We start from the raw sequence: 27,221 nt of genomic DNA on the forward strand, positions 1-27,221 counted from the left end.
CACATAAATCCTGTGAAAATATCATATGAACAAATTAACAAAAGTATTGCAAACAGCACATGATAATTCCACATCATGATATTTTCCCTACCAATGACCTTGACCTCTGAGTTAGAAACTTGACTATTGTATGATAAGGTGTGGACCTTGGTAACTAGACTTTCATGAAGATTATACATATATAGGGTTAAAAACAGACAACCTGGATAAGGAAACCGGTCACTGAAATTATTCCTTGTTTTTATCTATGACCTTCAGGTGTGGGGCATGAGCATATATACAAAAGATAAAGTCAGCTCAAGATATATAAAATATCTTCATTGGTTGAAAAGTTATACCCATATATAGATAAATGTCACTGATCTATATTTTCCTTGCTGTGACCTTTACCTTGAAGCAGTGATGCATGGCTATGGTATGTGACATGCTGACTTCTCATGACATTAAGCTGGTTAAAATTTCATCAGAATATCTTTAACAATTAAAACCTTATCCTCTGGACAAAGATTCAAATGATGTTTACCATTACTGCGCCTTTCATCTTGAGGCAGGGTGGATATATATGGTATGTGACATGCTGACTTCTCATGACATTAAGCTGGTTAAAATTTCATCAGGATATCTTTAACAATTAAAACCTTATCCTCTGGACAAAGATTCAAATGATGTTTACCATTACTGCGCCTTTCATCTTGAGGCAGGATGGATATATATGGTATGTGACATGCTGACTTCTCATGACATTAAGCTGGTTAAAATTTCATCAGGATATCTTTAACAATTAAAACCTTATCCTCTGGACAAAGATTCAAATGATGTTTACCATTACTGCGCCTTTCATCTTGAGGCAGGGTGGATATATATGGTATGTGAAACATTGTGTATACATGATATATAAATTAGCATAAGTTTGATTAAATTAGATGCAGTGGTTTAAAATAGTTAACTTCCATGTAAAGACAAAACTCACTGAACTACATTTTCCCTTTCATGACCTTAGCTTGACCTTGTAGCAGAAGGCCTGTCCATGGTATGCAACACATTTAGTCACCTTATAAGCTTACATAAAGTTACAGGAAAATCTCCCCAACCATTACATTAAATGTTGACAGAGGGAGGGAGGGATGGACAGATGGCTACACAGACTGATGACAGCATAAGATACATTATGTCTGGCTTGATACAAGTGTATATAGAAAGGTTTATCATTCATTCAAAAGCTGGACCTTTGCTTGTAATAATAACCTTGTGAAGTAGAAGATGATTAAGTATCTACTATTCAAAACTTTCCAAGGCTATTGCAGAAATATCTAATTCATACAGTTGCTTCATGGCTACTATTTGACTTTTCTTTTCAAACTAATGCAATTCTGTTTAATCATACATTTGTGCACGTATCCTTCCATATACCATTCAAGACAGAAAATCAAAGTTAACTTGGATATGATTAAAGTACATGTAGTCTGTAGGTATACACAACTGGATCTACCCATAATGGGAAAGGGATGTATGGATAGGTGCATGGAAGAAGTGGGAGAAATGTAGGAAGAGTGCTGTTTGTAAGAGATTTTGGTATGTTATTAGATTCCATTATATCCACTATTAGTTGGATCTTGTCAAACATCTTGATGTGTAATCAGATTCCATTCCATTCAGTATTAATCAGTTTGTAAGATATTTTGGCATGCCTTTCCATTCCATCCATTATTAATCAGTTTGTAAGATATTTTGGCATGCCATTAGGTTCCATTCCATCCATTATTAATCAGTTTGTAAGATATTTTGGCATGCCATTAGATTCCATTTCATCCATTATTAATCAGTTTGTAAGATATTTTGGCGTGTCATTAGATTCCATTCCATCCATTATTAATCAGTTTGTAAGATATTTTGGCATGCCATTCCATGTCATCCAGTATTAATCAGTTTGTAAGATATTTTGGCATGCCATTAGATTCCATTCCATCCATTATTTAATCAGTTTGTAAGATATTTTGGCATGCCATTAGATTCCTTTCCATCCAGTATTAACCAGCTTGTAAGATATTTTGGCATGCCATTAGATTCCATTCCATCCAGTATTAACCAGTTTGTCAAACAACATTTTCATATAATTTGATTCTGTTTCATCCAGTATTAATCAGTTTGTAAGTGTTGCCGTCATATTAATGCCTAACACTTCCCTCCAATTTATTTGTATAAATATTGATTATCATTAAGACAAGAGACAGTGGTGTACATGGTAGTGTTAGTTTAAAGGATTTTAAGCGGTCAGATATGGTAATGTTAGAAACAAATTCTACCTAGTTCACATCTGATACTGATAAAGATTCTGACACATAGGAGTTGGAGTCTGCATTTGTCATCACTGTTGTTTTGATAAACTATTGCCCTGGTGTAAAACTAAAGAATTGTTCTCTGTAAAGAGCAGTCGTCTTGAGCCCTAGCTTGGGTGAACATTAAAAATTGGCTGGGAATATACTTTGTGTTGGATGTTATTGTTTGCAACTTTTGTACCCCGTAACAATTTTGGTGGCAGCGGCGGGAAAGCAAAGTTGTTGGAAATTTGACAGTAACATTGAAACAGCACAAGTACCAAAGTTTTGTCTGAGTAGTGTAGCTGTAAATTGCTATTGGATATACTCTGTAACTTTGTGTGGGTGAGATTCCTGTTAAGCCAAGGATAAACAAAATAAGGATTGAAATGACAACCCAAGGTGGCGTTATAGATGAGGAAGTAGGAACGATTGTTGAAGAGCACAGCATCGCAAGGGATAGAACCAGACGGAAACAGCAAACAAATTTGATGCAATTCACAGATATTGAGGGAGACTTCAGTGGTGAAGAACCATATGACATGGAAATAGAGGAAGAGCAGCCGGTAAGAAAACTAAAGAAAACACAGAGCAAACTAAAAACATCCAAAGACATCAAAAAGCAAACTGAACGTGACCGGTTACAGTTAGAGAGGGAATGTGCAATTGAGAGACAAAAATTAGACTTTGAAAGGGAGAAGTTGCGAATGGAGCACAGTCTTAAACTTAAAGAGCTGGAGTTAGAGATCGAGAGGGTGAAACATCAGAAAGACATAGATAAAAGGAATGAGAGCCTCCCATTCAAAGTCAAGCTTCAAACTTACAATCATCAAGCGAATGAAGACATTCTTACATTTCTCTCAGAATTTGACACCGTGGCTGATCACGCCAAATGGGGCGAAGAAATGAAAACCCTGCAACTGAGAACACTGCTAACAGGGGAGGCAAGAGAGGTAGCACAACAAACAAGTAAAAGCTATGTTGAGCTAAGAAAGGCCCTGATAAATAGGTTTGGGAACAGACCTCATGAATATTTCAGCCAGTTAGTTAGCATAAGAAGGGATGCTAATGAAACATACAGAGGTCTGATGGCACGTATAGAGCAGTATTTAACACGGTTCATTGATAGTCGTGATCCACATAGATGTTTAGCAGATGAATACTTCTAGAAGGCTCTCCCACCAGTGCAGGCCCAGTGGATAAGGCGCAATAAAGGCAATGGCTCTGTTGTCGATGCTGCTGAGGATTATGTTTTGCCCATCAGTGACAGCAAGTTCGACCATAAGCACAGCCGACAACAAGTAAATAACCAAGCATCAAGTTCACCTCAGTCCAAGAAAACTGGTTTGATAGAAAAATCCTATGGAGACAAAAAGTGCTATAAATGTCACCAGAAGGGTCATGTTTTGCGTGACTGTCCCAGCAGAAAACAAAATCAAGCAACCTACTTTGTCCAGAATACCATTGGTGAACGGTTAATAAATGTACCGGGAACAGTGAACAACAAGGAAGTATTATTTGTTAAAGATACAGGCGCAGAAATGACCTTGATACGTGACGACCTTGTCGATAAGTCATGTATCCTTGAAGGACAGAACCTGACACTCTACACTGCAATTGGACAGCCTTTTGAGGTGAAATTAGCCATAGTAGAATTAGACACGCCATACTACAAGGGTCATGTCCAGGTTGGACTGGTATCTGACTTGGCAGCACAAGCGCTGCTGGGTATGGACATTCTACGTAGGAAAAAAAGGACTATGGTAGTAACGAGGAACCAGGCAAGAGCACAGAAAGAGGACGCTGAAGAAAGTGAAAGGAAAATAAAAGAATGTGGGGTCCGATCCCATGAATTGGATGATGTGCATCTAGATAGGCTATTTTCGAACGAAAACAGTGATCATGGTCTTGATGAGGATGAGGATGACATCCATTGTGAAGATGAGGCTGATGACAAGAACTTGTCACTTGATCAGCTGCACAATGTTAATGTGGAATTAATTTCTCAGTATCAAAAAAATGACAGCTCGTTGGCTGGAGTGAGAGAAAAGGCCCTGTCATCCGCAAGTGAAGTAGAAGGCATGGACAATGCATTTTTCTGGGAGCATGGAATTTTAAAACGGAAGTGGAAGTCGTCGGATGGAGAAAAATATGGGATCCAATTAGTTTTGCCAAAACAGTTACATCAGCAGTGATAGAGTTGGCACATGATAGACCGCTTGCTGGTCATCTAGGAAGGGAGAAAACGAAAGCAAGAATAACAACCACATTTTATTGGCCAGGAATGTTTGGGGATATTCAGAGGCACTGTCAGGCCTGTGACATCTGTCAAAAGACAGCAAGGAGAACAGGGAAGGAGAAAGCTCCAATGGTGTGTCCAACAATTGTGTCTGACCCTTTTGTCAAGATTGCGATGGATATCGTTGGCCCACTACAGCGCACAAAGGCGGGGAACAAATATATACTAACCATAGTAGATGAAGCTACCAGGTATCCGGAAGCATTTCCTTTGAAGGACATTGATGCCAAAACAGTGGCCAACACCTTAATTGGCCTATTTAGTCGGGTTGGTATACCTAGGATTATCCTTACAGACCAAGGTACCAACTTCACAAGCACACTTCTGAAAGAACTCTACAACATGTTGAACATCAAGGGGATCACAACTTCTCCTTACAGGCCACAATCCAATGGAAAGGTCGAAAGATTGAATGGCACACTCAAAGCTGTCTTGAAGAAACTGTGTTCCACGAACGGTGAAGACTGGGATGTGATGCTGCCTTATGCACTGTTTTGCTATAGGGAGGTACCACATGAAGCAACTGGTTTTTCGCCGTTTGAGCTGCTGTATGGTTGGCCAGTAAGAGGGCCGATGGAGATTCTTAAGGATCTATTCACCGGTGAGGGTGAGACACATAAGTCAGTTGTTGAACATGTGCTTTTGATTCGCCAGAGATTGGTTGATGTAAGTGAGTTAGTGAAAGAAAATCTGACAGAGTGTCACAAGAAAGTTAAATCATGGTATGACAAAAATGCTACCAAACGGGAATTTAGGCCGGGAGATGAGGTCCTAGTTTTGTTGCCATCTGATGCATCAAAGATGAAAGCTCACTGGAAGGGACCTTATCGGGTCATTTGTAAGGTTAATGACGTTAATTACAAGATTAACATTGGTGGTAGGCGAGGACAAGTAACATACCATAGTAACCTATTACGTCAGTACAAGAGAGCTGTACTGTTATCAGCAACTGTGTGTGATGAATTTGATGGAGCAGGACGGGTTGACTTCCCACTCCCGACAACAAAGAAAGAGGTTCGATCCTTTCTAGGAATGAAGGGCTATTATAGAAAATTCATCAGGAATTTCGCTGAGCTCTCGGCTCCGCTTTGTATTTTGACAAGGAAGGGACAGCCAAATCGTGTTACATGGGATGAGACAGCTGTTAAGTCATTCAGTGACTTGAAGAATGCACTTGTAAAGGCACATATCTTGATCAATCCTGTTTTTGAACGCCCATTTGTACTGCAAACGGATGCAAGTGATGTGAGCAATGGAGCTGTTTTGAGCCAGTACAATGACAATAAGGACGAACATCCAATAGCGTATCTCAGCCACAAACTATTGCCCAGGGAGCAGAATTATTCTACAATTGAGAAAGAATGCCTTGCGATAGTATGGGCGATAGAATCTCTTCACTATTACTTGTGTGGTGCTCCATTCAGTGTTGAAACTGACCATAACCCACTAACCTGGCTAAGCCAAAACAAAGGAAAAAATAAACCAACGGCTTCTGAGATGGTCCCTGTGTCTGCAACCATATGAGTTCACGATCAAACACCGTCGGGGAGCAGAGAATGCAAATGCTGATGGATTGTTACGTGCTGGAGTCTAAGACTATGTGTTTTAGTGTTCATTCTTGTTGGACTTATCTGAATTAAGACCCATATGATAATGTGTGTTATAGCTTGTGTACTAATTAAGTACTTTCGTAATGTACATCAGTTTGATTTTAAGTGAATCCAAAATGTTTGTTTTAGATGTTGTGCTAAATGTTGTATTCGGAAAATGGAAATATTTAGTGACTCATTGAATGCTTGCACTGTATGCTATTTGATAGAACTCTAATTGCCAGGGAGATGCTAGAACTTTTAAATTTCTTGAAGGTAATTGCATAGAACTGTATACAGCCAAATATTAACCCTTCGATCTTGCTTATCCATCCTTTATAATTTTGTTCGAAAACTAGTTTTCTCTTAAGGGGGAAGGTGTTGCCGTCATATTAATGCCTAACACTTCCCTCCAATTTATTTGTATAAATATTGATTATCATTAAGACAAGAGACAGTGGTGTACATGGTAGTGTTAGTTTAAAGGATTTTAAGCGGTCAGATATGGTAATGTTAGAAACAAATTCTACCTAGTTCACATCTGATACTGATAAAGATTCTGACACATAGGAGTTGGAGTCTGCATTTGTCATCACTGTTGTTTTGATAAACTATTGCCCTGGTGTAAAACTAAAGAATTGTTCTCTGTAAAGAGCAGTCGTCTTGAGCCCTAGCTTGGGTGAACATTAAAAATTGGCTGGGAATATACTTTGTGTTGGATGTTATTGTTTGCAACTTTTGTACCCCGTAACAGTAAGATATCTTGGTATGCAATTAGATTCCATTCTATCCAGTATTAACTAGGATTGTAACACATCTTGGTATTAGGTTATGTTCCATCCAGTATTAATTAGTTTGTAAGATATCTTGGTATGTCATTAGATTTTGTTCATCCATTATTAATCAATTTGTAAGATATCTTGGTATGTCATAATATTTTTTGTTCCATCCAGTATTAATCAGTTTGTAAGACATCTCTGCATGTCATTAGATTCTGTTACATTCAGCATTAGTTAGTTTGCATGTTATCTTGGTATGTAATTAGATTTCATTCCATCCAGTATTAATCAGTTTGTAAGATATTTTGGTATGTCATTAGATTTTGTTAATCCAGTATTAATTACTTTGTAAGATATCATTTATATATAATTAGATTCTATTCCATCCAGTATTAATCAGTTTGCCAGATATCTCAAAGGAAATTCATATGCAAATTTAAATTTCTTTAATGCCCTGACCTGATTATGACAATGATGGAACATAAAGCAAAAAATCTGCAAAATAGTTTTGTCCAAGTCAAGAAAAATAAAATATTGGGTATAATTTAGGGGCTTTCTCTACCAATTAGCCTAATGACTTATCATGTAAATGAACAAGGATGATTTCCACTTTCAGCTTCTTGACACAACAGGGAGTGGTTTTTATGATAAAACCAAATTGATAAGATAACAAGTGTCACCAGATATAGCAGGGGTGGTTCTTAAAGCATCATTAAGGCACCAAAATATTTATTCTACACTACACATGGTGAAATGATTTTTTTTGTTGATGTTGTATGTTTTAACGCCATTTTTCAGCACAAGATAGGCTATACATGGCGGCCAATATTAATGGTGGAGGAAGAACCCAGGAAATCCCCGGAAAGAACCACCGACCCTCGAGAAGCTACTGGCAAGCTTTCTCACATACCCACATTGGCCGAATCTGAGACTCAAACCTACGCAGACAGAGGTGAGACATGGTGAAATGAACAAAGGGTGAAATGAACAATGGGTGATATGGACAAAGGGTGAAATGAACAATGCAAGGTGCCTACAAAATGAAGGTTAATGCTGCTGGATAAATCTTTTTATCAAGCATAACTGATCCATCCAATAAAACTTTAACTGGACCAGTCATAAGTGAGTGTGATGCATAAAGCTACGTGATTAAATGTCATGGCACTCATATAAAACATTTAGAAATGGTGAAATATACAGAAATGTTGAAGATGGATGTGATTGCTAAAGCTAAATTTTTAATAGTCATATATCAGATAAAAAGCAGCTTATGAGCATAGTGAGAAATTACATAAAAATCTTCTTCCTTAAAGTAGCTCAGTTAATAAAGGTCTAAAAGTAGCAATTAAGCTAACAGAAGAAAGGAGTGCATTTTGCAAAACTGGAGCAAAATGTGTCGTGTATTCTAATTAAATGGGTCTAAATAAGCACTTTAAGAAACAGCTTCTTCTCTTAAACTATGCCTTTTTATGGCACAGTATTAATTGAACCTTCTTTTCAGTTTGAACTACAGTAAAGGCCATTCATTCATTATTTAAAAGGTAACCTTCAGAGGAAAGTGTGGTTTTGAATGTAACCCTATGCATGAAATCTCATAATAGGTATTGTTATTTTCAGCAGGAAAATGTTCATAAAATTTAAAAAGTGTTAGGGCTGTTTGAACAAAATTATGGAACATGCATAAGTACCAACTCCTATCAAAAATGGCATATCCAGGAGGATGGGTGCTTTCTGAAATATTATTGACAAAACTGACCTCCTCTTCCTGTGTCGAATCACTATGCAGCATGTGCTCAGAGTAATGGTTTGGAGTCAAAGTTTTCTTCCCTGGTGACAGGTTCATTCTTCAGATTCTTTGCTTGATGCAATTACTCTTAGCTGGAATTTCAAAAAAAAAGAATATAAATCTGAACTACTTTATGTCTAAATTAAAGTTATAAAATGAACTGACACTTACCTGGCCGCCCTTGCCATAGGTAAGACAATAGAAGAGCATAAATTTGTATGATAACTTACACAAATTGCAGTATAATATAACAAAGTACAGTAAAAAATCTATTCAGCACTTTTTCTGTGCATAGAAATCAATTAATAATTACATATCTAAGCATAAAAAATAGATAGTCCATTTATAGACAATATAATAGTGCAATAAATGATACATTTTCTGCTTACAAGATTCACTTATACTAGTATTTACCTACAATTTGTGAAAATTGTGTCCTTAACTTGAGAGTACTAAATAGTGACACTTGTTGGTGAAAGTTAGTTTAAAGATAGCATTTTGGAAATTCTCAATACAACAGATCAACACTTTTACCTGGCTTAACAAAAAAGCATTTAAAATAATTGTTGTTCAACATTCACAACTAATCGTCAATATATTTTGATTACAACACTCACAAATGAACATTAGACAAGTTTACAAGAAATCTGAATATTGTTCCAAAGAAAATATAAGGAACCTCTTACTGTTAAAAAAATTCCACAGATCTAACAACTTGCCAGTTTGTTTAAGAGGCAAAATCATGTGAGACAAAAAATAATGAACTCTGTAAACACAGAATTATACCATGTTCCAAACAACCATACCAACAGGATAGTGACAGAAATATACCATGTTACAACCAGAAAAGACAGCATTGTAACAGACATTTTGAGTTTTACAGACAAACAGCAATACAGGATTGTAAAAGAATTATAACATCTTACAAAAATAATCATAGGATGATGACAAATAAATAATGTTAAAGACAAATATAAACATAGAATTGTAACAGAAAATACCATATTACAAACTTTACCACCTCTTAAAATTATATTTCATGGAACTTTATCAAGATTCTTTTCAAAGAAAATGTTGTGAATTATTTGATCCTGACCTATCAATATTCCTATCAAAGAAAAGGATGCTGGTGTGGATTTTGTTATCCTGTACTACCAACGCTCATTTTGAAAAACAAGGTGTGGATTCTGTGATCCTGACCTTTCAACATTCGTTTCAAAGCAGAGGTGTGGATTATGTAATCCCAAGTCCTACCCTATTAACACCCTTTTTAAAGAAAAAAGTCTGGATTATTTGATCCTGACCTATAAAAACTTTTTTCAAAGAAAAGGTGTGGATTATGTGACCATGACCTATCCAACAGTGTGGATTATGTGACCATGACCTATCCAACAGAGTGGATTATGTGACCATGACCTATCCAACAGTGTGGATTATGTGACCATGACCTATCCAACAGTGTGAATTGTGTGACCTTGACTTATCAATACTTTTCCAAAAACATTTGTCTAGATCATCTGATCCTGACCATCCATATGTGAATGTTCATGTGATTTTCTGAAACTCCTCATACACCATTTTCAAGAATTCAAACTAATGTGCAGTATTTATAGAATTTAAATCCCTCCCTCAATGATGGAGATGGATGGGAATACATTTTGGTATGCATGTACCTGTAAGGGGAGATTGTCACTAAAGCATGGGAATAATGCTGCTTTGTCACAGAAGATGGGGGAAGGACACTTTAGTATCTATGTATGGAGAGAGAATATAGCGGCAACTGCAAAAAGCCTGGGGATAATGGTTGCTTTGCTTTTACCAATGGATGGGAAGGGAAACATTTTCCTATATGGGTATTTGGGAGAGTACAGAAACAACTGTAAAAAGGATGAGGACAATTATACTCCTTGCTGCAAACTTTTAGATTTACATTGTTGATAACTAGTTCACATTTGGCAGATAGTATATGTGTTCTTCATTTAAAACCACCTGCTGAATTAAAACAATGCCTTTATATGTTGATGCAAGTATTAAAAATGGAAAAAAACATGTGGATCTTGATGCTTGTATATACATATACATATGGATGTCAGAAATTATTATTTCATTTTCAATGGTTCACAGGATCTCATAAAAACAGAAAAGGCACATCATACCATTGTCTGGGTCATATTCAGCTTGTCATACTCATTGACTCAGAACTGATGGCATGTTCTCATTTTCTTGATCATATTTACAGTTCAGCTCTTTCTTGTCAAAAATCAAATTTTGGATATTTCAGTGGTGGCTTCACACCTTGCAAGAATTTCTACATCTTTGCAACTGTCACATGCAGTGAATGTCGTGGTGTACTGCTAAATAATGACGTGAGAGAACATACGAAAGAAGGTGGAACATGTTATTCAGATGTGGAGGTATAACAGCAAGCACAAAAAAGTAAAGGAACACCATTCCCATGTATTCCCACATCACTAAACACATGAGAGAATGTACAACAGCATCATTAAAACATGATATTTGGTATAATTCTACATTAGTTTGTTGCATCAGATAACACAAACTCTTCGGATTTATGCTAAGATTTCGTTTTGGTGTGATACTCTATATCATCCTACAACCTCAATATTAAAATCTGAGCATTTTAGGACCTGGATGCTAGGCTAGTTTGGCATGTGTGATGACTGTCTCAACAGCAGGCACCTTTATTCACTTAACAACATCAATAAACACATAGCCTATTCGGGCATTCATTGTAGCTCATCAAACATACGGTCTTGGAAGGTACTCACCACAATAAACAGGCCAGCCAGTCATCCATGAGATCGCTATATCATGTTTATTACATACATCCAACACAAGACCACTTGCTAACTTATGATTGCTACATGCAGACATCATTTTTACTTTTATGACCGGATTTTTGAGGGTTGTGTCATCCATCCATCCATCCATCCATCTACAAACTTAGAACAGAAATGTTGATACTACAAGTTATGTGATGTGATGGCCCACATTATACGTGTATCATTAACAAAATATCAAGAAAAAGAGGAAGACAGTAGCAAAAAAAAATCTGAAACGAGTTCTTACCTTGTATCATCAGCTGGTAATCCGTTGGTCAAATCACTGCGACCTTTAAATATGCCATTTTCAAAAGTAGCTTTGTTTTCTTAATCTGATCTTTGTGGTTCTATCGTCCAACAATCAACTTCGGTAAAACTTTCGTATCGCTGGGAAATTTTTGTTTGGCCTGTCTTACGAATATTTTCCAAGTTATTTTAAAAACGTAATACAGAAGTAGCTTTTCGCAACCAGTCTCGTAACCGGGAAGAGGAAAGTGAGTGCTGTTTCCAAAAATACATTCTGGGAAACCCAAGCAGCAGTAAGCAAAATATGTCTAATAATAGACTCCATAAAACTAAACACCCAACAAAAGAGGACTTGCTATAAATAGAATGCATTATCGATGCATTTTTACTACACCTAGCAAACAACCTCAGCATATACATGTATATAGTTACGACTCGATGATCTTAACTATCTGTGTGTGTGTGTGTGTGTGATTTGGATTTTTAACGTAACTTTAACAATTTTTCAGTCATATCGCTACGATGTCTGCAGTCTGAAATTTTATTATAATCTCAAGCACTTAGGCATCATGCCGCAGACATGTAGCACGATGTCCCACCCAGTTATTATCCTGACACCAGGCCGACCAGTCTAACACTAACCTCTTACTGCTGAGCGCCAAGCGAGACGGCTAAGTGCCATTTTTGTAAGTCTTTGGTATGACTCAGCCGGGGATCGGACCCACGACCTCCCGCATCCGAGCGGACGCTCTAACCACTAGGCCACCAGAGCGGTAGTCTGAACGAAGTAAGAGATAATAGCGAAAACCAACAAGTTTTGTAAAATTTCAACAAATAATTTCTTTACATTGAATCCGAAAGTGAAAATTTAAAAAGAACTTACAGTATCGTGAATTTAATCCCACATTGTCCTAAAAGTTATATCACAAGTACAAATATACAAGTTCCAATTGAATTCCAGCAGTATTCCAAAATGTTCCAATACTGAATGTGCTGATGTGCCTGTGGTCTTGAACGCGCTAATATGTCAGTGGCCAGGAGTATGTCGGTGTGCTAAGAGCCTTTTGATGTATTACAATAGTATAATCTAAAATGTTCTTTTCTGATTTCACTATTAATAAATGTTCCACTCAAAGATTACTATTGAGTACTTTTTAATTCCATCGAATAATAATTTGAATAAATAAATCCACCCAAATCAAACACTGTACACGACAGTATGAAAGATTCTGCATTAGATGTTAAGGCAATAATGGTTATTTTTTAGATAAAGAAGATTATATAACCATCTAGTTGACCTAGGTCGCAATTATCATTTTCTGAAAGTACTGTCACTTAAGTTAAGTTTCCATTATATCAAATTCTAAAGTAGGAACCAAGACTGTACCTTTAAACTCAAATTCAGGTAAACAAATTTACATTAATAATGATCCGAATATTTAATCGACAATCATAGAGAAAATTCCAGCTATGTCTTCTGTTGTTTACAACATCAATATCACTGGTCAGGTAATGATTTTGGACAAGGTCAAGTACAAAATACAAATCTATATAACATACAACCATTAAGGCTTTCAAATTCAGTATGATACCTTACCTTTAAACACACTAAAGGTTTTGCATAACATACCATCTAAACAAGTACAACCATCAAAATATGTCTTCAAATGTAGTACAACTAACGATATATATATATATATATATATATATATATATATATATATATATATATATATATATATATATATATATATATTCCAGAAATTAGTATGACCTGATTGTTTTGTCGTAAACACCTAAGGCCGAGCCAGTTCCTGACCTTAATTCAAAATTAGTAACAGTTTTAGGAAACAAGTTCTTTTTTCATTTATTATTACTGTGTCGTTTATAGGGTGGAATCGATGCTGACTGGGACTACGTGACTTTAGACGTAAATAGCTTCTGCGATGTTCATGAAATTCTGGTTTTACCGGAGGGTTGACCCTCATCGACAGTGTTCGAGTCCACCACAATACGCGGTACTCTAGGTTGGTATGGAAAATTATTTTAAATGTTTCTAGTCTCAAAGGATTTATAGGGTCAACTGGGTTTTATAGGGTCAAATAGATTTATAGGGTCATAAGGGTTTATATGGTCAAATGGGTTTATGGAGTCACATGGGAAGGCTAATGGGTAAGGGCTTTTAAGTTGAAGATCTCCGCATAAACATAGAAATAAATACATACATACATACAATCTCAAAATCTCTGGTGTAGTCTCCAAAAACACACCCACACACACACACACACATACACACTCACAAACACACACTATCAGACAAAGCGGGGAATAGTTAAAATCAAACTACATCTAATCTCAGAAACCTTATAGCCATAGCACCACTGGTTTAGTCTACACACACACACACAGTGACCATCAGACCAAACGGGGAATGGTTAAAAACAAATCGCATATAATCTCACAAACCTACTATCCATCACATGACAACAACACAAACTATCCATCATACCACTTATACCATCAAAAGTCCTTAAACACACAGTTCCAAACGCCCTGTGATAGCTTAAAGTGTAAGAGTAGGATATTAAATCTTACAAAGATAACATATAAGACATCAACTGTAACATTCAGTACCCCATACACACACTATTGAAACCACCTTGTTTTAGATTAGAATGTAAGCAACGAAGATACTCTCACTCACCTTATATACCATCCCAAACCTATTATACACACTATCAAAACACCTTGTATTAGCAGAGAGTTTAAAATCAGGAGATGAAATCTCACACAAATAATATTTATCACACCACATATATCATTCCACACTCCATACACACACTATCTTAAATTCCTTTTGTTACCTTCGAGTGTAAGAGCGGGAGATGAAATCGCGCACCACTTAAACCACCCAACATCCCAAACACACACTATCCATAACTCCATGGGTTAACTTGAAGAGTAAGACAAGGAGTCGAAATCTCACAAACATACAATCACACACCACCTATTACCATCCCGCACCCCATAACACACAGTATCCAAAACAACTTGTCTTAGCTTAAGTTTTAAAAGCAAAATCAAATCTCACAAACCTACTATCAATCACACCACAACAATACTATCGATCACACCACCTATACCAGGCAGCATCCCATGCACACTATCCCAGATGTCTTGTCCTAGTTTACGGTTTTAAAAATAACAAATCAAATCACTCAAACATGCTACCTATCACACCTAAAACTGCTATTTTTTTCCTTCTCTGTCTCTCCTTTTGAATTCCTTTAGTGACGTGGGTTCTTCCTCGCTGCCACTTTCTTCTCGCGGTCTGGATTTCTTGGATTTCTTGACGGGAAAGGGTTCTTCATCTTTGGAACCACCTCTCCTTCTTCTCCTTCTCATTCATTTACTTTTGTTTCTTTAGTTCCATCTCTTTTTTTCTTAGGGCACTCTGAAGACCAGTGTCTTTTCTCATGACAATGACAACAGGTATCATGACCTTTGTGTCTTTTTTCTCCTGTCGTGTTTTGACGTTTTTTTGTAGTCTGTTGTCTTCTCTAATTTAAAGTTTTGAATGAGACTCTCTAAATTTCTGATCGCAACAGCAGCGGTCTCTTGTGCTAAATCTCTTACCAGAGGGGTAGGCTTTGTTGGCTCATCCATTCTCTTGATCGTTTGATAACTAAATGAATATTCAAACTCTAAGACACTAACATTATATATAGAGACTGCTGCGTGAGAAGCCTAGTCAAGCGAATTTTTTTGCAATCAACATGAAACGGTTCTGGTGATAAAAATATCAGCATCCCAAATATTCCGTGATATCCACAAAATAAAACAAAAAGACCCCCACCCCCAATCAACAAGATAGTTGTCTAATGTAAATTTCTCAAGTTACTCTCTCGCTATCATCCAATTCCTTGAATATCATATATCAGTTCAAGGGATATCTATTATTAAATGCATTTTACAAGTTACACTAATATTTAATATATCATTTATAACAATTAATATACATATCATTATGTCCCCTATAACTATGTGTTTTAAGACTGTCTTCCACGATGCTCAGTGATATCGAAATCCGAGTATTCTTATTAATTTCTTGACTGGAACTAACGTCTAATGAGCCTGATGATCTAAAATATTTACGAGATCAGATCAGCTGCAACCACTAAGTAGAACTAACGCTTTGCACTTGCACATGATCGATCAAAGATCTGGATTTACCATCGGCTAAGAAATAAATAAACTAGAGACCAGTATATGGATCAATTATGAATAGACACATATGTCCTTCACACACGAACTGTTTAAATAACTGCACCTTGCATTTGCTTTAAGCAATTGGTTTTAGAACCAAATAATAAACTTTAATAGTTATTAGGTATCGATTTGGTCCACCGTGCATCACTTTTTACCAAGTCACTGAGGAGAAACAATTTTCTAGACCCTGGCAAATTTTGGCCGCGGGGTGGGGTGATAAGTTGTCATAATAGCATAGCTAGGTGAGATGGGCGACTACAAACACCACCACCAATTAGAGCTGATGTTTGTTTGGATGTTTGTTTGGATATACCATCAACAGCAATGGTATGACGAAGGACAAACATGGACAAATTTGAGACATAAAGCACAGTGTGGACAAATATGCTTTACGAAGGCAGAAAGTTTGTCCCGACAACCACGGTTTCCACAACATATTTTCCACTTAGCCACACCGAGAGCTTTTCGCTACCAGAATTGGAAAAACAACTGCAAACAACAGAGAGCTTCCTAAGACTAGCTTCTAGTTCGACAACCACAGCACGCCGATAGCCATCAGAGACGAGAATAGGTAGTACAATCACTCATTTACATACAGGCTTAACCGACCAGAATTCATCGTGTAGCCTTTAAACGCCCGGACACAGAGAATCCACAACGACTAACAAACATACAACAAAAAGGTGTCCACCCAGGTATCTGATGGTCCCCACGGCTCGCACGCATCTGACAACCAACAAAAGAAGACCGACGGGACAATTAATTGGAGAAACGGTGTTGTTGAAAATACAGAGCTACTCTCACCACCATATAGACGAGGTAACCACTCGCCAACCAGTTGGTGAAAAGTTGTTGTACAAAATAAAGTCCCACATTAGGCGAAAGAAGTACGACATCCAAGACAAGAGGACCGACCCGGCAACCATCTGGATGAACGTTGTTGCAGAAAATCGAGTCACACAAGCAGCAAAGCTATACGACAACCATTGCAAGGAAGGAAACAGTCCGGAAAGCCTCTCGTGAAATGGGGATTCATGCGGAGCAGAGCGCTGCAGTTCACATTCTACGATAAAACGCATACATATGATGGCATTCTTGTAACGGAAAAGTCCACGAAGATCACACAGCGGGCAAAGACGGCGAACTCAGCTTCAATATTATATGCAATATTACAGCAAGTCATCAATACAATTACGCCACGATAAATTAATAACACCATTTGTAAAATACCCGCAACAATTTAAAATCTGCAACGAAGGCATGAATTTAATATTCTTATGTTATCTGCTGTACTTACTGAAGCAGAGTGCGATTTCCACACAATCAAACTCTTGTAAATTATTTTCACCTGTATGGTATTAGTTGATTTGTTTCCTACGTCGCTTTGAATCTGTGAAGCGACCATCGCCAAAAACATGATTTAACTTTGAAACCCTATATTCCTAGAAAATCCTCACTTTAATTATATCATTTGTTTGGCGTACAATCCTCATAGTGGTACATCGTTACGCTCCAGCAAATGACACGAAACTCTTAATACCAAATCGCAAAGACAGGACACTTTAAAACCGATTTATGATGAGCCGTAACAGTCAACAGATCCGGTTACGCACAGTTGATTAAGCGTACTTAGCCAGATTGATTGATTACATGTTCCTTTAATAATCCTTACATTTTCAGCACCTGTAATTCCATTATACGCCATTTTTCAAAGCAGTATAATTCGAGACGTTTTTGCCGGGGTTTTATACATTATTAAAATAACTATTCGTAAATGATACGTTCAAACAGCGAGATTAGTTAGGGCAGTTTTAGCAAATGCAAATAATTCAACATTAGCAGTTATTAAAACTTTGAATTCCTATTATTACAAATGTATTACTTTTAGTGATTCTATTTCAAACCGGGAAAAAATGAATTTGTTTTTTTTTTTGGCCTCGGTACATGTTAACATACATAAACGGCTGTCGAGAGTACTTTCTAATTAATTAATCAGTGTATCATTAAGCAACTCTCTTCTGAGTATTTCATTAATATTACTGCTAATTAAATAAAGATGGATGCATGTTTCGACACAGGACATTGACAAACCTTTGACACATCTTGCCCTCAGCGTAACTGCAAATACTTTTAATTTCATCAAGCTAGAGGGGAAAGATGTGTCAATGAATTCACATATCTAACTAGAGGGGATATATGTGTCAAAGGATTCACGCATCTCACATACTTTAGTAACGGCCAATCTAAACAAAACCTAATTATTTCAAAAATTATCGAGATGATCGAAAATTTGTTTTGATTGCTTAGACTGGACAAATAATTGTGTCTGACGCAAGGCTTTTCTTTAATTTTACAGAAAACTCGATAAATGATATTCTCGTTTCTTTGGATAATTTTCTATTACTCACTTAGATTCCTCTGTCAATTGTTTGCAGACTTTTCCATTTTAATATTTTTGCAAGCAACATCTTATCAAGTCCCACAAAGAAAATAATAAGGAATTATAGTTTTGTATCTAACATTCCATTCTATAATATTCTCTCTTACTCGCTCTGGTGGCCTAGTGGCCTGAGTGTCAGCCATGATGGGACCTTGTCTTTAAAATATAAACAATTATTGTATTTTTTTATTTCTTAGAGTAAAACTGACTGGTTTTCGTCAGGGTCACACTCGGTAAACGTGATCTGTAACTAGTTTGCTTCTATAAACTTCAAGAAGATGATCACGTGGCCCTTGTTTACATTTTAGAAAGCCCATATAACCCATGATTTGGAGAATTAATCTCAGTAGAAGTTGGGCTGGTAAACTGTTAAGTGTATGTTGTGCTGTTTGTAGTTATTTCAAATTACTTGGTTTGGAGTTATTTCAAATTAGCTGGATTCAAAAGGATTCATTCTTTTCTTTTTCTGGAAAATATGTGTGCTCATGTAATATTGTGGAACAAGGATATTTTTTTATATAAAAATTTATTCAGCTATATATAACAGATTGCAGCATACGTCATAGTCTTCCATCTTGGATTCTTCGTCGGGATACGAACTTGAAATCAATAGAACATTTTGTTATTAGGGCTACTAAAATTTTATTCTCGGATTACTTTTGGATCATTTTTGGATCTGATTCTCTAAAACAGCAAGTTTATACTTTTTAATTTTTACAGAATTTTTCGCGAGAAATAAATTATTGTATTTTTAAAAACTTGTTGTTTTCACTCGTTCTTGTGTTACTGTTTATTCCAGCCTAAACAAGTGGAATAAAAAATAGTTAACTTACTGGAATAAGTTAAGACCATATCAAAGTTGTAATGTTATAAATACCTGATACACGAAGCTGCAATTGATTTGTCGTAAATTTAAATTTAAGTTTAAGATTTTGTATCACGAGCACATGAAACGAATTATCAGATATCGTTTAGTACATGTTTGTAACGATGGATTTATGCGGGTAAAGTACACATTAAGAACAAATTCTCGCTGTTAAACTCCAAAATCGAATGCCTATTTTAAATGAAATGAAAAACTGGAAACCAGTGGGATAAAGAAACGGAAATGTATTTTCATTTATTTCTGATACACGAAATGCACCGGAAAAGTCGGTTACAGTGTAGTAAAACAAAAAATAGGGAGATAAATTAAGGCCAAATGGATTATCTAAGGAGTTCGTGAGCAGAGGGCAATGGTTATTAGATAAACAGCACGTGAACGACGTCGAATCGCTGTGAAACTGCGTGCTCTAATCAGACTCTGAACGTGCGATTTTTTAAAAAATTATTTTGAGATGCAGTTATTAGCTTCACTACGCAAAGATGTCACGATTGTTTTGATACTACTTGCTTATACACCCCTTTTCGCTGGATGTGAGAGACATTACAAAATACACATTGATTCAGTGTGATGTGTATTGTTTTCAGCGGTATGTGAGAGATATTACAAATACACAATTATTCAGGGTGGTTTGTAGTATTGGTATATACATGTAGCCAACCGTCATGATTGTAACATCTGCATCTCACATAGCTGGAGATAGCTAGTCTACGTTCATTTCGTTAGTTAAACATGTTACCACTCTATTTAAATCTTCGATATGTTACAAATCAGAAAGACATATCCATCACACACACACACACACACGTACGTACACACACACACACACACACGTACGCACACACACACACGCACACGCACACAAGACATTATCGAAATCCTACAGGCTCGCGTAGTAAGAACCCTATAATTAATTACACACTTATGAAAGATATTTCAACCAAAATAGTCAAATTTCAATAGATGATGATGATGATGAAATTGATGAAAATTTCGATACATTTTACAACTACGCGAATGCTTTGGTTATCATAACAGTTGTAATAACCAATTTAGTAGGAAAGTAGGTCCCCCATCATTTCCGTTTGGTGTGGGCTTCTGTTAAATCTCCCCGACCAAGCCCAAACTTAAAATGTATTTGAAAAACACGAGGTTCAGATTGTTTCCGACACAATATGTTTGGTGTGTACTTACATCACAAAGTTACTTTATACCACACTGAACACATTCAGGGTAACAGAATAGCTGATAAAGAAGGACACATAATTACTAAATACGTTAGCAGAAAGGAAAGCGCAATCGAAAGACGTTCCCATAGGGTTTAGTAAAAATGGTAAAAGCATATGAGAACAGCAGAAGAAGAAAACTTACAGTCTTGATGTATCAAGTGGAATTCCAACCGGAACATAAAAAGACCACGGTTAGTACAATCCATGGTCTTCTTTTCAGAGCAACTACACTCTCTTGGACACGAAGCACATATAACAAAATTTAAACAGAACATAAAAAGAAAAAGTAATGTCAAGTTCGATCGAAATTTAATCCACAGTCGTTCTTTGGCACACATAGTGTGCTCAGTACTCTTGTTTTAAAATATAAGATTACAATTTCTGCATGCAGTATTTAAAACACTATATCCTCAAGTATTGCAGTTCACATTTTTATTTTATTTTTCCCTGCTGAATTATTCATGCCATATTTTACACTACCGATATTTATATTTTTGTTGCCACTATTGATTGGTCTTCAGATAATCCAACTTTTCAAGCGAATACACACACTGTTTTCTCCTCACTGTCAGGTAAATCCGTACTACGAGCCAGTGCATTGCTCGTTTTATACCACACATGCACAGTTCGTGGCCTCTCTAATCACATATAGTTAGTTACCTATAATAGTCGGACTCAACCATTATTTTTCGCAGGGAATGTAGGGTTGTTGTATTGCAAGCAATTTGAAAATTATTATTCTCGTTGCTGAACTCTTTAAAAGAAAAAGAAGAAAAGATAAAGAAACAATATGAAAGAAAGGTTAGTTAAATGTGGCAGACATATATCATGTTGCATGTATATTTTGTAACGTAATTTCTTCATTGATTTAGAGTTATATACCTGCTTTTTGTCACAAATGTACTGATAGTGTGTCAAAAGCATTCCTTCGTTAAACCAAATTGATTAATTCATTGATGGCATTTACCTTTCCTTCTTTAATTCGTCATTAGTTTGAATTATATATTTACCTGGTTTCATTTCTGTCTTTTCATCTTTTTTAACTGGTGTTTTGTAAACCTAACGGACAGGCAAGCAAACAAAAATAAGAAGCAAAGCACTTTCTTGAATAGCGGAGCAACATGTAACAGTTATATAGCATACTGCAAATAACAACTATCTTAACGTTATTACAAAAAATTCTTTTGCGTGCAATTGAAATAAATTTTAGCGGATAACTGATGAACAATATTTCATTTCTGAAAATATTTTTATGCAATGATTTCTTCTTAGAAAAAGAAAACATTAGCAAAAATATATTTTTGTTAAACAGACGATGATTAATTCTTTAAGTTGAAACTGTAACTACTCTCATTTTGTTAGCTTTATTTTATCTTGCCAGTATGATCTAGTCACAAATTACAAGCTAAATCGCGAAAATGTTTTAAGTTGATGTACCGGTAGTTTGTTTTGAGTCTGTTGTTCAGGAGACCTTGGCAGATGTACCACCTAAATTTTTCTCTACTTTCCTGATACAGATCAAGGAAGCATTCTTGTGCAATTTTAATCAAAGTCTGCCTCTTACCTTTGCTTTGCATCGAGTTTTGGCGAAGCCACACCACTGCTAATAACACACACACACACACACACACACATGCCTATGCACATATGCATGCTACTACTAGAGTCAACATTCACGTAACAAAAGTTTTATACATTAACTAATTTCTTTACTCATTTGCCAATGTTTTCACTCTATTATCATTTTCAGTGATTATTTTTTTGTTATTATAAATCTCCCAATAAAATAGGTATATAATTTAGGAGACAAATATTATTTTAACCATTTACTTTGGCGGTTATACGTTCTGGTGGCATTGGCACCCTTTTAAGTGTAAAAACACATCGTAAGCGCCAGAACTTTTTACATACAACGATTGTCATTGCCCAATAACTTTGACTCGAGCAAGTGCGTTCTTGTTGAATAACAGTATAAACCTTTCTTTTCTCACGAGTTGGTAGTAGTAATTGCCCCTTAACTAATGTATGTGATAGTTCATACGAGGGTTTGGTTACACCACTTTGACGGATATATTCCTCGAGAAGTGGAGCAAAAATGGCATCGATGCTAATAGCCGATGCCAGCTGATCCAACACCCCAGTCGGTAAATTCCATAACCACATCACCGCGGCCAGACTCTATACCATTTATCAACATTCCCATTCAACCCCACGTACCTTTATCAAAAACAAGCAGGTTCCGGATTAAGAAACCTTTAAAATGTGAAGTTTATTTGCAGCAAAACTATTTACACCAGAACGGAAAACAATTAGTTTCTCACCTTTTTTAACTAATATTCCCATAATTTGGTACAATGAAGTTACTAAGCGTGGTATGACGGGCACACTAGCGATTTGATTAATTACACATTGTCTTGTTATAATATTGACTATATCAACCTAATCTTTGATAAACGTGACCGACACGCCGTTGTCTCTGATTCCACCGTTGTCAGTGGATTCAGTTAGAATCTTTATGACAAAGTCGCCATTCAACTTGACATTAATATCTTGAATGTTTACATTACACGTTTTCAGTTTGCCAGTATGATCCTCGAAAATCACGAGCTCATCTGGATTGAAACCAATAACAACACATCTTGTAACTCAGACAGATCAGCTTTAGTGGAAAACCTGCGCAAATTTACATTAGCACCGTGTCGTATGGCAGAGTAACGTCCGCAAATGTTAATAGATATTTGTATTATATTAATCAAACTTTAATGTGAAATCAAAAAGAGTTTGCGAGCTTTGCGGGATCCAGTGCACACAACGTTTCAATAAGAAAGTGACCGTATATGGTTCCATCCACCTGTGTTTTTACTGGCATAGTCGAAAAAAACAACGATGGTTTACCGGGCGATGATAAATAATTAACATATTCAACCTACGGTGCAACTCCATACGAATCAAAATACAAACAGTGTTGAGGTGTCATCACTTATACAACCCAGTAAGTGCTAGGGACTTTTTCAAATACACACTGAGGATACCAGTATTACGTGTGTATGGCACCATTGATGCAAATTCATTTCGCATTAAGACAAATAAAACGTCTGATTGCTTTTGCCATCTCGGGTAAATCAAGATTGGTCAATGGACGGGTCAACAGCTTGACCTTCTGCGACCAGGTAATCGAAGATCTTAGCCCGATGGTAATCGACGACTTTTGCCTGGTAATCGAAGGCGTTTTCCATTTTTATACGGCTACCAACTGCCTTATTTAGTGCCATTCCGGCTGCAGGTTCGACAGCCACTAACGCTACAGCTTTTGCAACCGCTGGAGCCGCTGCTGAATTGCTTTAAGGAATGGAAATATTCTACCGGTCTTTTGCATTTGTGTTACCTCTTACTCGGATAATTTTAATGTTACTGAGGTGTGATTGCATATGGCCACCTTAAGATGAGCGAGCTATGTTTGGGCCAATCACACGGGGATATTTCCAGTTAATTTTGCCGAGAAATTGTTAGTGTGACCCCACACTTCTTTTTATTGCGTTTTCTTATTTTTCCAAACTATATCTCACTAAGGCCACATGCACGCTTCAACAAGTGTTTTGTCAGAAAGTATCACACCATAACATTTGCCATTAGCACCATCAGCACCTACCCGTGCATGCGAATACATGTCGACAACGGATTGCCTAACAATTCCAGGTGTTCCAGTCAAAAGCAATAAATCGGATACAGTGTCAAGAAGTCATCTTTGAATATTTGCACACTATTGTAAATGTTTTGATGACTGTCCATATACTACCATATATTGTTATATGCACGAGCAGTAAGACTGGTTTCAATGTTAAGCCGAATTTCTTCACAAGGTTCTTGATGACCGATTAACCGCAACGAAACCTTATTCAATTATAAGTGGCCAAATATTATCTTATTGTATTTGGTCATTGTTGCGATTTGTAAGTTGAAACGCACAAGAACATGTTTAGATGCATTAAGATTATGTTGGGTACACATTTGCCATGTAAATGTTTCCGCAATACCAGCTGTTGGGTGTACATCTGTGGTATGTTTCGAAATGACAGCGTTGAAGCGGTTCCAGATCGCATAAACGATAACAAAAGTGATTCTGTAGAATGTGAAGGGGATAACACGGGCATCCGCAATCCAAATGTTTCTAGTACACCTCTATCATCATCAGCAGCAGCTGCACAACACCAAATTGTATGTTTGGTTTCAAAAATAACCTCCCACAAACCACAAATATGTGCTAGACAGGAATTCCATACGAAATTGTAATGAGGAGACATAAGGTTGTCACTTGCATTGAGCCAGTCCACCATTACAATTTCGTTTACGCATAGACTACAACTTATGCATTTGCATCATCAGCAGGGATGATGTGTAGTTTAGGTTGCCCAACTGCATACTGTTCAAAATCCACATTATCAGATGTATAGATAAACATCTTTGTTGGAACAGCTGTTCTCGTTTGATCAAGTGTGTATGATTCCCCAGCTGTAATATTACAAAAAAAGTCACAGTGAATGTTGGTTTAGTTGATGAGATTGTGTCCATCGAGGTAACGCTATGGGTTGTATTTACAACTTCCAGTTGCATGGTAGTTTATATTTCACGTAGCACAAGAAGTGTTTCCCCACGCATCGTATGAGTACTTTTTTTTCAGTACTCATCATCAGTAAACGAACTTCGTTCTTTGTATATCTCATGAATATCTTCAACAAGTTCATACATCAGCGCACGATATGTGTCTCTGTCTAATATGTCTTTCGTGACCAGTCCCTGACAAATGGACGTGGCCTCATTAATGACCTAAATAATTGATGCGGTGTTCGCATCTCTGAGTTGCATTCTGGTGGCACGTCTTGCATATTGTCACGTGCCTTTCTTACTGCCACATCAAGTACATTGGTACGTTTTGGAAGTACATTAGTAAGCTCTTTGGCTAACAACGTTGTTTTACTTCCTCGTGTGATAGACTCCAGAGTAGCTCTTGTTGCTTTTTTACATCCTTGGTGCTTTTGTCTGTCCTACGAACTGGACCAGGTGCATCTTCTGTTTTCTTTAACGCTGATACTTGTTCAACTTTTGCTTTTGTAGCCTTTTTCAATATCATCGGCACGTTCGGCTATTTCCCTGGTGGGTTTAATCAGCGGAACAGGTAATTGTTCAAACACAGATGTGAGGTCTTCTCGTGCAGTCTGTCGCAACTGTAACATATCTTTTACATTTTGCGGAATTCTGCCACATTTTAAATTAGTTCATGCTGTTCTTGAGCGGCTTTACGGCTTCGCTTCCCATACTCATCTATGACATCACTGACTGCATCAATGGTGAGAAAACTTTGTGATAAGCGGAAACATTTCACGAAGTTCATCGAACGTGTGGAGACCATTCCGGTGGCCTAGTAGTTAGAGCGTCCGCCCCGGATGTGGGAGGTCGTGGGTTCGAACCTCGGCCGAATCATACCAAAGACTTCTAAAAATTGTACTAACAGCTGCCTCGCTAGGCGCTCATCATTAAGAGGTTAGTGTTAGGACTGGTCGGCCTGGATAATGAGACTGGGTGTGACATCAATCTATATGTCTGTAGCACGATGCCCCAGTGCTAGACATCACTTTAAACTGGCACACTGCAGGCATCGTAGCGATATGACTGGACAATTGTTAAAGCTACACTAAAAGTCTAAATCACACACACACACACACACACACACACACACACACATCACGTGTGGTCAGTTGCACAAGAAATCTAATGGATGGTTCGAAGACCATGTGCGTCAATACCACGAGATGTCATCAATGTGTTACATATATCACATATCACATTAGCACATGTGCCTATTGTTGAGTCAAATAGATGAAGTCAGCAGTTCATAACTGGAGGAAAAGAAATCGACAGATGTTTCTCAACGATCATTAACCATTCAATGTGTGTTTTGTTGTGTTTTTTTAAAAATCATTTAAAACATCAGAACACAGTTGATCATCAGCCGAAGGCGTAATCACGTACAACCGATCCCAGCTTAACCATCGTAAAACCATATTCAACAACAGTTGAGTTTTTCCTGATCCATCAGGCCAATGATTGCCGCACTGAGTTTGGAAATACGGTTCTATCACAACGCTTGAATGTTTGTGCAGAGAAGTGAAACAGTGAACAATTTCGACTGTTTCTAAAATCTTTGTTTTTACCAAAATAATCTGCGAATTTTCTTATGCGTGATGCCATTGAATAATGCAGTATTATTACGACGATCATTTCTTCATATTCTGTGATACGTCGCGTAAAAACACGTGTCGCAAATCCAACTAGAGTTCAAACACGTAATGAACGAGCAGCTACTTGTGCTCGATATGGAAAAAAGTTTCCGCCCATCAGGAAAGCCACAAACGCGCAGGGTTTAAATATACGTTGGTGGCAGTGAAATTCTGGCTCCATTAACAAAGTTATTATGGCACCATGGAGTATATATCCAGACAAAAACACCGTCCTGGATACAATTACAGTGGGCCTGGTTTACGGCGA

General features: G+C 36.9%; 1 protein-coding gene across 5 annotated transcripts in view; it reads right to left on the bottom strand.

Annotated features, from left to right (window-relative positions):
- LOC149769592 (uncharacterized) overlaps positions 1-12,029 on the bottom strand; it is an 84,231-nt gene extending 72,202 nt beyond the window's left edge. For 4 of the 5 annotated variants that reach the window (XM_089949837.1, XM_089949838.1, XM_089949839.1 and 1 more), the window contains exons 1-2: positions 11,859-12,029; positions 8,739-8,860 (exon numbers count right to left, since the gene is read on the bottom strand). In XM_089949837.1, the coding sequence (XP_089805963.1) occupies positions 8,739-8,825 (87 nt within the window). In that variant the 5' untranslated portion in view covers positions 8,826-8,860; positions 11,859-12,029. The remainder of the gene's footprint in view (positions 1-8,738; positions 8,861-11,858) is intronic. The other variant, XM_089949836.1, reaches the window with a different exon arrangement.
- Positions 12,030-27,221: the final 15,192 nt, after the last annotated feature.

This window comes from Sinohyriopsis cumingii, unplaced genomic scaffold (assembly GCF_028554795.1).
Source record: "Sinohyriopsis cumingii isolate HCF-2022 unplaced genomic scaffold, ASM2855479v2 utg003580l, whole genome shotgun sequence".
In the NCBI taxonomy this organism is placed as follows: domain Eukaryota; kingdom Metazoa; phylum Mollusca; class Bivalvia; order Unionida; family Unionidae; genus Sinohyriopsis; species Sinohyriopsis cumingii.